Below are 12,292 nucleotides of genomic sequence, written 5' to 3' on the forward strand. Positions count from 1 at the left end.
GCCCCGCCCCGCCCCGCCCCGCCCCGCCCCGCCCCTCGCGGCGACACGCCTGCGCGTTCGGGCGTCGGGAAAGGACGGCGGACGGACGACACGCGCTACTCGCTCGCTCGCGCCCGCCTCGCCCCTCCCTCCCTCCCTCGCGGTCTCTCTCTCTCTCCGCGGGCGTGCGCCTGCGCCGGGCCGGGCGGGAGCGCGCGGGGGTCGGGTAGGGGCGGGGCGGGGCGGCTCCCTCCGCTCGCCCCTCCCGCCGGGCCGGGCCGGGCCGCAGAGGGCGACGGGCGCCGCCGGGCTGGCCGCTACCCTGGCATGAGCGCGGGAGGCTGCGCCGCCGCCGCCGCCGCTCCCTAGTGCAGCCGCTGGGGAGGGAAGAGGAGCGGAGCGGCGGAGAGGAACCGTGGCCGCGGCCGCGCCGCGCCATGCGGCTGTGCGGGGCGCTGCTGAAGAGCCCCATCCCCAAGCAGATCGAGTACTACTCCCGATTCTCCCCCTCGCCCCTCTCCATCAAGCAGTTCCTCGACTTCGGTGAGTGGCGGGGGTCGCCCGCCGCCCCTACCACGCCGCTGCGGGAGTGGGGTAAGGGGTGGGGGTCACCCCGGCTCTCCCGCCGCGGAGGAGCGGCGAGGGCCCGCCCGGAGCCGGGGGAGCGGCGGAGGAGGAGGCCGGCGTCTAGGCCTCGTCTACTCGCCCAGCATCTGGGCGGCGGGGCCCGCCCCTGCGTGCGGCCTGGGGAGCCCGGGGTGCGCAGTCACGGCGGGGGGACGGCCGGGCGGTGCGCGCTGCCGCCTTGGGGCCCGCCCGCCCGGCCTGGCCGGGCCGCGGCTTCTCTGCCCCGGGAGACCACGCAGGCTGATGGGGGTCCGTCGTGTGCGAGGCGGGCTCCGTCGGTGACAGCCAGCTGTGCGTGGCCGTCGGCAGCCGGTGGTAAACACCGCCGCTGCTCTGCCTGGCCACCTTGGCCTCCTGGGGTGAGGTGTCAGGGGGCAGGAGGGGCAGGCTTGCCTCTCTTTCCTTGCGTTATTCCCAGACAGCAAGCTCCGTGAGGAAGGGGGTCAAAATAAGGGTTTCTGACCGGAAATTTTCTGAGCTTAGCGACAGAAGGAACAAGTGAGTTACTGATCTTGAATGTGAAAATATTCATCTTCCATGCAGAGATTGGCTTACTTAAACATCAGGCATGAAGTCTGACAGTACTTGCGTAGGAGATTGTGTTTGTGGAAAATTCATGCGCTTTGGGTAGCGCTGCTGATGAATAAATAGCATTTTTCTTTTCGGAAGCCCAGAAACGACTTGTGTTGCTGTTAGAAAACTGACGGTTTGGTCTAGATAATGATAAACTTCTCATATTTGTATCAGAGGTTATTTGGTTCCTGCTCTCTGACACAGAAGTTTTTTAGGTTTTATTATCCTGTGACTGTTGCTGGTAGAGGTCATGTGTGATACAACGAAGCTTAGTAGAGTGTTCCTTTAAGCACTATTACACTAAGGGTGCCAGGTGACAAAAACGACCCAGTGGTCTTAAGCCAGAAAGTGATTAAAAGTGGAAACAATTGCACATTTATGGCAATGGTATTAGTGAAAGAATGCTGTTAAGTATAAGGAGCCAGTGCTGGGCTTGCTACCACAACTGAGTGAGACAGAGTTTTCTATCATTTAAAAAAACCAACATCACACCTTGTCCTATGTTACCGTAAAAGCAGAATCTGACTAGAACTCATGCTTTCTTTCTCTGGCCTCTGCTCACATGAGTTTGTTCTCACTTCCCCACCCCTTCCTTTGCTGCTGTGCTTTCCCTACTCTGGCATTTTTGCTCCTTATGCCATGTCTTTCCATGCTGGCAAGAGCAGTGGCCTAACACTTACAATATATTTATTTTAGCTGTGGCACTAAATAAATCATTTCACCATTGTCTGTTTGAAAGTTGGCTTTGTAAATTGTTGCTGGGAAGTATTAACGTTCATGAGGCTTTTCAGTTGTGACTAGAGAGGTGTAAAGATTTCAGTCTTTACTTTAATGACTTGGATGCTCTGGCAAAGCTCTGCTTTTTGGAAAGGATTTCTACTGTTCTAAGTTGCCCCTGCATTACCACTTGCTTTTGGACGTCTCTTATGTGGCAGCCTTTTAATAATGCTATATTTTTTAAACACTGTAGTGTTTATATTACTTTATGGTTTGAAGAGTATCTCATGATTCTCCCAGAAGAAGTAATCTTATTTTATGTTTTTAAGCCTCGTTTATGTTAGTGGGAATGAACAGAGTAAGAACAGTATGTTACAGCCCAGCCAGCCCAATTCTTTGGATGTGCTCCAGTCTGTTGTCACTGGACGTGTCTATGGAATCTTGTGTGTGTGTAGGCTATATATTTAAGTGTATTCATGTCTTAAGACTGACAGGAAACTGTATTGTAGATGACATTTAAAACATCTGAAGAAAAAAATGCCTATGGTTCAGGCTTCTAAGATCACCAGGAGTTTCTAATATTAGTAGTCTTAGTTCTGTCAGCCTTGCTAAAACTATCAGCTTGATCTTAATAAGCCTTATAGGCTGCTGAACATCTCCTCTTACTTTCTCTTTAGTGCCTGTATTAGGAAACCTTGAGTAGGAAGATTACAGCAGTTTAATCAAATAGATTAAAAACAATGTAGTTAGTTGTGTGATCCTAGGTGTTGACAGCTTTGGGTAATTCCAGGTCCTGTTGGAGACTTCAGAGGCTCAGAGGAGGAACTGGCAACAAATATAAGATGTTGGTGCAAGAGTTTTACCACTCGAGGTGTGGAAGGCCTGGACTATATGCACTGTGTCAGGGAGCTACATTACTTATACCTGAATTACCAAAAAAAAAGAATTTGCTGGTGACACAGAACACAAGTATTCAAGAAAGCAAATAGGTCAAGCATAAGGAGTGTGATACTCAGGTGCAGTTCAGTTGAGTTTACCTAGCCTGAATGTCTGATGGGAAGAATACGCTCTGTTTTGTAGCCAGCTTATAGAGGGTACCTAATGTCTCCCTTAGAAAGAAATGGTATTTTTTATGAGCTGTGTAAGTGTAGTGCTTGTGTTACAAAAACATGACTAAATTTTCAACAAATGTTAAAGAAGAAGAAGCCCAAAGGAAATGTGCAAATAACCCTCTCATGGCAGTCTGTGATTTTGTTGTCTGATGTATGTGTGTTTCTTGTATTAAAAAAAAAAAAGTGAATTTGCACTTACTGTAATTCAAATTTATTTGAAGAAGGATTTTTGTCAATTTCTGACAATAATGAAACTACATTTTGGTCTTCATGTCTTTTTTTGTATTGGTTATATTGGTTTAGACTAAACTGACTTCTAAATTTGTCTCTGCAAAATCCTGGTGAGTAGGGGGAGAGGAACATTTTATTTCTTGTGGGCTGAAGAGCCTCTTCAAACACAGTTGGTGGCAATGTGTATTGACATACAGCTTAGACTTTTTTTAATTACTAACAGTGTGGGTTGTATGGAATGCAGTTGTGGGCATAGTGGGGCTGTAGAGTCTCCGTTCCTTTCCAATGATAGAAATTAATGATGTTTATTTTAAAACTTTCTCAGGTAGCTTAATTCAGTTATTTAAACCACTATAAAAGACAGTTTGGCTGTTTAAGCTAGCTGACTAGTACTAAAACCCTGTGAAACAAACCAGAAAGCAATACTTAAAGCAGTGATTCTCAGTTGTTTTTTATAGCTGAGTCCTATTTGTCTCTACACACCGTGTTCTGCCATATGTGATTTACTTTCTGTCGAGCTGGCAGCTATCTTTGTAGCTGCCGCAACTGTGTAAGAGGTTACTGTGTCATGGGCTTGGGACCTCTGTGTCACAAAGTATGAGTGCTCAGATTGTCTATGCCGCTTTTTGCTTTTTTCTGTGCTCATTTTCTGTTTGCCCCCTCTTCTTGAGTACTGTTCATTCGATCTCTTTCTTACAAAGTGCGTTTCCCAAGATTCTGGTACAATCTCATTCCTTGGCAAAAGAATGACCTTCGGTAAGTGTGTTCTAATATAAACAAGTTTTGACCTTGTTTAATGTTAGTATGTCACTCCAAGTTTATCCAGGCCTCCATAATTATTCTGGTCTGGAAAAAAACAAACCCAACCAACTGGATTCAGCTGTGTACTTCCAAACTAGGTAGTTACTCTGGAAGTTATTTTGGTAGATTTCCAAGTGCAGGCATTCCTAAATGACCCAGTCTGATATAATTACTAAAAATCTTTTCTGAAATGAACTTGTAAGTAGAGATGTAGTTTAACATTAGGTACGTGAATCTTTGTACACTTTAGGGACTAGACTGTTTGAGGAAAAAAAATGCCTCCGCTGGAGATCCATGTTGATACAGCATCTCAATTCAGATTTGCTTCAGTGTGTAAGGTGGGCCTTGGGGGATGACAGCTTAATCCAAAATACCCAGTAATCTTCATCAGCAACTACACACGTGGGCAGCCAATTGGTCATGTATGCCTGGGGAAAGTAAACAACATATCAGGCAGGTCTATTTGAGGAAAGTAGAGATTGTATGTCTAGGAGTGCCCTAGCTATTTAAAAAAGGACGCAAAGAGACTTGAGCTCATTCTGCCTGCACTACAACCTGGCTTGATAAGGGCTAGGTGTGAGCCAAAACCCTTACAGCTGTTCTGATGCTGAACGGTGCCTGAGCTAGCAAGCTCCACTCAGCTGCTTGGTTTGGGTTATGTTGGGGTGCCTCAGTTGACAGTAAAGATAATAACGAACGTTTTGCGAAAGCAGTGGTTGTACTGAAAAGGTTCCATATGAAATAATTAAGCACAAATAAAGACACAGGTGAAATATAAATTGTGTAGTGCTTTGATCATGGATGAAAGAGTCATTTGAACTTGTGCTAGTGCTGTATCATGAATACATGGCAGTATACTGCACCCGTGTAATACTCTCATTGCCACTGCTCAGCTGATGAAATGCCTGAGACTTTTGTGAGTCTGAGGTTTGTTTCGTCAAAAACACATACCTTTTGAAGCGTACCTTGTGCTTTTGAAGCTTGTTTACTACTAAAGCTATCGTGGCCACTTGTACTTAGCTATATTCTAGCTTTTCTGTTTTAAGTCTCAAACCGAGTGTTTTGGATGAATTTTGTACCTATAGGGTTAAACTTTGCTGTTCATTAGCTCTTTGTATGTATACGGAAAACTAAAGAAAATGGCACTTACCCTTCCTTATTTGTCATATGTTAGTGTTCATGTACCACATAGTCACTAATGAGTTTGGACAAAAAAGCCATGTTATATGCTTAAGACAGAAGATAGTGAATCATAGTGCATTCTGGTTGTGGAATGTGGCTTAAGAGGTCCTGATTTCATAAGTTATAATCAAAATACCTGTGGCGACTGCTACAGCTATGACACTGAAAAATGTCACAAAGGCTGTAATTTAGTAATTTTACTGTACTGTGAACAGCTGAGCATGCAGCAGATAATCACAGTGAGTGCTTGCAGTTTGGGAACTGTTGTGTCCTGGGGCACATCTGGAGGGAAAGGCAAGCGATTGATCCTCCCTATTTTTGCATATAATTTTTGGTATGAAATTGTTCATTGATTCATTGATCGTATTGATTTAGTTCATGTGGTACCTATTAAACTTACCTGTCTTGAGGAAACTTGTCGGCCTCTTCCAAAACTGATAGAAAGAGTAAACCAGGTATTGGCATTGTTGTCAGTTATTGTCAGTTGTACGTGCAGTATCAGATGAGGTTTCTGCAAGTGTTTGCACTGTGTGTTGGCAGCAGGCATGCGTCGGTGCTGGAACTGAAAACGTGCCACTGTAAAGGTAGCTAGCACATACAATTTGAACAACAGGGGTAGGAAAGTAGAGATCGAAAGCAACCTTATGTCTCCAAACATAATTATTAATCTTCTGATGAAAGGTAACTGTTAGAAGATTTTTTACACAAAAAGATATTAGAAGTTTCCTGGGGGTTTTTTAAACACAGTGTTAGTGGAGGGGCTGTGCATCTAAGGCACTTGCAAAGTTTAGGCTAAAAGATACTGTTAAATCATTACCTGCTATTTATTGCCTGCAGCTGTGTTTTTTCTACTGCTGTCTGTGCATTGACCTTAAAACCTTGTGCTTGATTTAAATGCATCTTCAAAAAAAATTTCCTCTTGCCGTGAATGTTAACCGTTGGTGTGCTAACTGCTGAATTGGATCAGAAAGGTGAATGCTGGTCGGATGTTACTGTCTTTTATTTTCATCTGACTGGCTTCAGCTTCCAACCAGCAATTTTGTTATAGCTTTTGTTGGTAGGCTGGGATCCTTTGATGCCTGGAATTTTTGCACTGTGAGGTAGTTGTGTTGGAGTATTTTGTCTTAATTTTGTAAAGCTGAATACATTTGTTAAATGAGTTATTTCAAGCCTTGTGAAAATACCATGGAATTTTTTTTTTTGGCTTTTTAAGGATTTTCAATATTATTCTTCAAATATGTCTGTCAGAGCTTTAAATAGAATCATGAGAGGATTTTGCCTAATATTGGAATAGAGTCATTTTACTGCTGTTTTGGTTTTACCCTGAAAGGCTAGCCTTCTGTCACAGTGAAAGCTGTATGTGCAAGATGAGTTATCTGTCTGCTTTTGTTTGTGAATTATTTTGGGGTTATTGCTTTTCTGTATTCAGTCCTTCATTCTCTAGATCTGAGTGTGGATGAAGTTTGCATTTCATAATATAAAAAAAGAGTTTTCTTTGAATGGGCTGTAGCACAGCAAGTAGCTGGAAGCCTTTGCTTGATGCAACTGTTGTTATTTATAACCTGTTACTATTTACAACGCTGCCAGTCTCTGGCAGGCAGTGGTATTTCAATACTATATATAATATTGAAGGATTTTATAAGGCCTAATATTGATTGTTGTGAAGGTCTGGGAGAGTCATTGTGGTTAGATAACTTTGTTCAGCAGTCGCTGTTGAACTGTGGTGTGATGGAGATTTGTGGATGTGGGAGTAATATGTAATATTAGATCATGGTGCATTTAATTTACAGAATTATCTAGATCAGTCACTTTTGGAGGCTGTTTCAGGGATTAAATGTGCTTGTTTGCTAGTCAGCTTTTTTTTTTTTTTCAGAAAAGGTTTGTTTTCAAATTTTATGCTGCTAATTAAATCTTTGTTAGTGCCATTCTGCAGAGTTCTTGAAAAATGTTAGCTTTGGTTTAAGTTTTTACCTATTTTGATAATGCAATAAAGGAAGACTTCATTTCTATGAGTAATTGAGCCTTCATGTGTTCTGACTTCAATATTTTAGTAGAATTATAGTACAAACTCCATAAACTCCTGTGGATGATCGAACTGGATCACCAAGGCAGTAGATTTTTTTTTTTGGGGGGGGGGGGGAGGGGGGTGTCTCTTATAAAGCTTAAGCATTGGAAACAGTGCCTTCAGTAGGTGATTTGACTGGCCACTCCTTGCCTGTAAGGATGGGCTAGTAGTCTGCAAGTGAGCATCCTCCAACTGATGGAATTGATTGTGTTTTGTTTCCCTGAATGGCAGAAGATTTCTTAGTCTGTGTTCTGTTTGTCTTTGGGCCCACCAAAGGTGCTACTGCAGTCCTCGGGTGCTCAGAAAGGTGATGTTACACTGCATACGTGCATGTGTGCGTACTCGTGCATTTTCTTGCTGAAGCCAATATGGCATTGAAGCAGACAGTTGAGTGTCTTTTGGTGAAAGAAAGAGGACAAGAATGCATAATCCACGTGAAATAGTAAGCAACACTAGTGTGTTTTTATTTTTATCGATAATAGAAATGACAGAATATAGCTTATCAGAAATTGAGGGCTTGGCAGAACTACTTTCTGGAAGGATAAAAAGGTAGGTTTTGTAGTTCTGGAAGAGCTAAGAATGTTTGGGACACCTTTTTCTTACAGAACTGGTAGAAATTGTTGAAGGGACTGCTTTAGACTGTATTTGGACTAATAAGGATGTGCTTGAAAATCTGAAACTTAATTAAATTTTGATGAAAATGGTCATGAATTGAGAGCATTCCTTCCCCTGGGGAATGGAAGAAATGACAGATAGTGATTTTAAAGTAGCATAACTTTTACATGCTAAGGAAGTAGGTAGATAGGGTCTCTCCTAAGACCTATGGAATATAAAATGATCTGTCAGTTTCAGAAAGAGAAATGCTGGTGCAGGCAAAAGGTAAGAGAGCAGCAGAGCAGTGTTAGGAATTCCAGCAATACAGTTCATTAAAAAAGAATCCTATGAAAACTGGAAGGAAAGTGTAGTGGGTCTATCTGAGATGGAGCCCTCGTAGTGCTATGCTTTGTGTTGGTAGGTGGAAAGGCGCTGATAACGGACCAGTGTGTTGGCTACTGCTGAGCAGGGCTCACACAGCATCAAGGCTGCCTCTCCAACACTTCCCCAGAAGGCTGGGGGTAGGCAAGATCCTGGGAGGGGACACAGCCAGGACAGCTGACCCAAACTGACTGAAGGGATATTCCATACCATGTGACGCCTGCTCAGCAGTGTAAGCTAGGTGGAAAGAGGAGGAAGGTGGGGGAGAAACCGCTACACGCACTGAAGCCCTGCTTCCCCGGAAGTGGCTGGACATCACCTGCTGATGGGAAGTAGAGAATAAAACCTTTTGTTTTCCTTTGCATTTCTTTATTAAACTGTCCTTATCTTGACCCATGTGCCTGTTGTTATGTTTTCTCTCCCCTGTCCAGCTGAGGAGGGGGAGTGATAGAGCAGCTTTGGTGGGCACCTGGCATCCAGCCAGGGTCAACCAGCCACACAAGGACACGTATCTCAGGCTGCAGTACAAATAACAGCAAAGGTGAAAAGTCATGGGACAGAAAAGCAGAACAAAAGATACTGAGATCATTTATAGTAATTAAGGAGAATGCTGAAGTGTAGCATTTTCTTGATGAAAGTATACATAATGATAAAGACTGAATTCATCTTTGTCTTGATCTTCAGAAAAAGATAAATTGTATCCAGAAACTTAAAGGAAATCACAACTGCCCCCTGTCCCTGATACAAATTTTAGATAAGCTGAAATACCTCTAGATCCTCTTGGCTTAGTGGGTGCCAGCAGAAGTAAGCCAAAGCTGTGTTTTGTGAGTAGCTGAACGCTTTCTTCTGCAAATGTGAGTGGCCTGGTGCGGCACAGCTGTTGCTTACGGGCTTCATGGAAATAGCTGATGATGATGGCCCCACAGTTGTGGAAGTGGGAAAATACAGTACTTGCCTTTCAAAGAAAAGGAAGAGGACATTAGTCAGGTTGAGTGAAGTAGCTGAAAAAATGATAGTGCTAATGATGGAGTAAAACATAGATGAGCATCAAGACATAATAAGGTGGTAGAGAGACAATAAATTGTGTTGAGGTGGTCTGATTTTTAAGTTAATTTGACATTTGCCAAGGCAGTAGCAGTAGATGCTGTTTCTGGCTTTTTGTGAAGTTTTGGCACAGTCCCCTGTGACATTCTTAATGAAAAAAAAAAAAAAGGAAAAAACTATGGAATAACTTTAAGATGAGATTGCTATATAGTAGGTGTGCAGTGTTCTGGTGGGTTGACCCCATCCAGCAGCTAAGCACCTACACAGGTGCTTGCTTCCCTTCTCCCACCCGCCATTGGCATGAGAGAGAGAATAGAAAGGGCAAATGTGAGGAAACTCATGCGTTGAGATAAAGACATTTTCATGAGGAAGGAAAGAGGAAGAGAAACAAATGATGCAAAGGCAGTCACTTGCCATCTCTGACAAGCAGACTGATGCCCACGTAGTCTCTGTGTAATGGCTGTCTTGAGAGACAGAGCCACCTAGTTTTTTATTGCTGGGCATGACACTGTGTAGTATGGAACATTGTTTTTTGTCCAGTTTAGGTCGGCTGTCCTGGCTCTGTCCCCTTCCAGCCTCTTACCCACCTCCAAGCCTACTTGCTGGGATAGGGGCTGAGTGCAAGAGAAAGAGAGAAAGCCTTTATGCTGTGCAAGTGCTGTTCAGCATAGCCAAAACACAGGTATGTCATCAACACTTTTAATCCCAAATCCCAGCACCTTACGGGTTCTGTCAGGAAAGCTGACTTCATCCCAGCCAGACTCAGTACACATGTTTATGAAGAACACTTCATACATAATCTACGTTTCACTAGCAGTTGTTGATATTCACAGTTCTGTTCTGTGGAGGGTGAGTTGTGTTTCGCCGGTTCCCCATGGCCCAAACCAATATAAGCCGTAATAGAATTAGGCATAGATTTATGTGTATGTTCCTGGAGTCAGTTAAATGTAAGTTTTCTTCTTGGAGTAGTAGATTGGAAGGATGGGTTAGAGCACTGAACTGTGACTGAGATGTGCAATTCTCCTCCTTTTTCTGATACTTTGTGTGTTATAAGAGATTATTATGTTAACCCTTTTTTCCTCTGAACCTTTCTGTGTAAATGTGACAGTCTCTCACATGTTTCTTTGCCCTGTTTGTTTGAATTATTTTCTTTGCCTGGGAAGAGGCGGCTATTGCTCTGTGGGTGTGTATGTATAAAAACTGGCAGATTAGCTTGTAGTCAATGTAAAATAAGTTACAGGGTATTATAACTACTTTCATTGCCTTAATTCCTTACAATAGTACACTCGTGCAAATTTTAGTCAATATTTTTCAGAGTTAGGTTTAAGACTGTGTAAATAGAGAAAGAGGCAAAGTTAAGAAGTTACACTGAGACTGAAGGGAAACTGAACCATGTGGTATTGGCAGTATTTTTATGTAATTGGCATTAACTGTGTGAGTCTGGTCATAACCGTTATTTGTGCTGGGGATTTGGAATAACTTTCCCTTTGGCATGTTGACAGGGACTGAAGGATAAAGCAGAGATTTATATTTTTCCGAAACAGTTGGTAGGAATTACGGAAGTTTTTCATAATGGTTAGGGAAGAAGTGGTCAAAGCTGTGAGAGCTTAGGGAGAGTGTTAAAAATTTGGAACATCTAATTATAACCTTCAATGTGACATAGATCTTTACCTTTTATGTGAGTGAAATGTGTTTATGAGATCAAAGGAGCAAAATTCAGTCTTTTCTGGTCAGTTCATTGTAACAATCTGATCAGAGAGCAACAAACAGGGAATAAAGTTTCTTTGGCTTGGTGTCTTAAGCCTCATGTACGTTTTTTTTTTTTAATTTGTTTTAAAATTTTGAGTCTTGCCAGAACAAAACACTAAGTTTGTTTTGTCTAGGATCTCCTGTTTGAAAGCCTCAGAGCCCCTATGCAGCGCAGGCCAGGGTTGATGTGCTGCACAGCATGTGCATGTCTTTCCTGCTCTTGGAGTAGTCCCCGCTTGGGTCTCAAGAGTGTTAGTGGAAGAGGAGCTGATATAGTCTGAAGAGCCACTTTTTTTTTTTTTTTAGAGGCTTCTTGCACTTGGTTGGGGAAGAAGTCTTTGGGTTGCATGGATAGATCTGGGATCAGGAACCTGATCTGGGCCACGGTTTCTCCCAAGAGTGTTTTGGCTCTTTGCCTGTCGTGTACTGTGGGGTGAGCGCTTGTGCTATGGGCAAGACAAATCTCAGCTGCTAAAATGATTCATCTGACTTTCGGCCTACTCCCAAATTACCCCAAGGAAAGACAGCCTTGCACCTATGTGTCTAAAAAATAATATGGCCTGTGGGTAATTGCTTGAGCGCCTCTGCTTTAAACTTTATAGATCCTTTTGATTACTGTGCTTTCTCCTGGCAAATGCTTTAAAATACTCAAAAAGTTGTTTCGTTAGGACTGAGTGGTAAGCAGTTAAACATTAGTTTTAGTTCAGGGAAGCTTATTTTTTAAAAAAATCATGCTTTTATTTTAATTTGGATTGTTCTGTATAATATGTCATACTGGTTTACAGCTTTTAGAAGTGGTTACATGATAAACTGTTCCTCTTGAGACATATACATCTTCCCTTGAGTCTTTTCTATGGCAGGAAGGCTGTGGCTTTAAGAGTTAAAATTAACAATTGCTGTTTGACTAAGACTTTGATAGGTCTGCAGTGAATTGTGCATCTGTTAATTCCTTCTGTTTATGTATTCCAGTTCAGTAGTGAGTTCAGCTGCTTTTCAGCACAGTCAGTTTCATTCGGAGGACATTTACCTGAAGCAAGCTTACCGGAGTTTGCAAGTTATATGTTGCAACTTACTACATTATTATTACTATGTTATTTATTATTACACTAGTGTATGGCTAATGTAATAATAAATGCAATTACTTAATCCATGTTGAGCTGCCTGGTTGCACTAATGGCAGCTGTCTGACATTTTGTCCTTAACCTGCATTTACATGAAAATGTGAACCAACTTTCTC

General features: G+C 42.8%; 1 protein-coding gene across 1 annotated transcript in view; it reads left to right on the forward strand.

The window, feature by feature from the left end:
• The first annotated feature begins 416 nt into the window (after nt 1-416).
• PDK3 (pyruvate dehydrogenase kinase 3) overlaps nt 417-12,292 on the forward strand; it is a 59,968-nt gene continuing 48,092 nt past the window's right edge. Inside the window, exon 1 of the mRNA XM_086468421.1 lies at nt 417-522. Within this exon, the coding sequence (XP_086324547.1) occupies nt 417-522 (106 nt within the window). The remainder of the gene's footprint in view (nt 523-12,292) is intronic.

Source organism: Leptosomus discolor, chromosome 1, assembly GCF_034619465.1.
Source record: "Leptosomus discolor isolate bLepDis1 chromosome 1, bLepDis1.hap2, whole genome shotgun sequence".
NCBI classification, from domain to species: domain Eukaryota; kingdom Metazoa; phylum Chordata; class Aves; order Leptosomiformes; family Leptosomidae; genus Leptosomus; species Leptosomus discolor.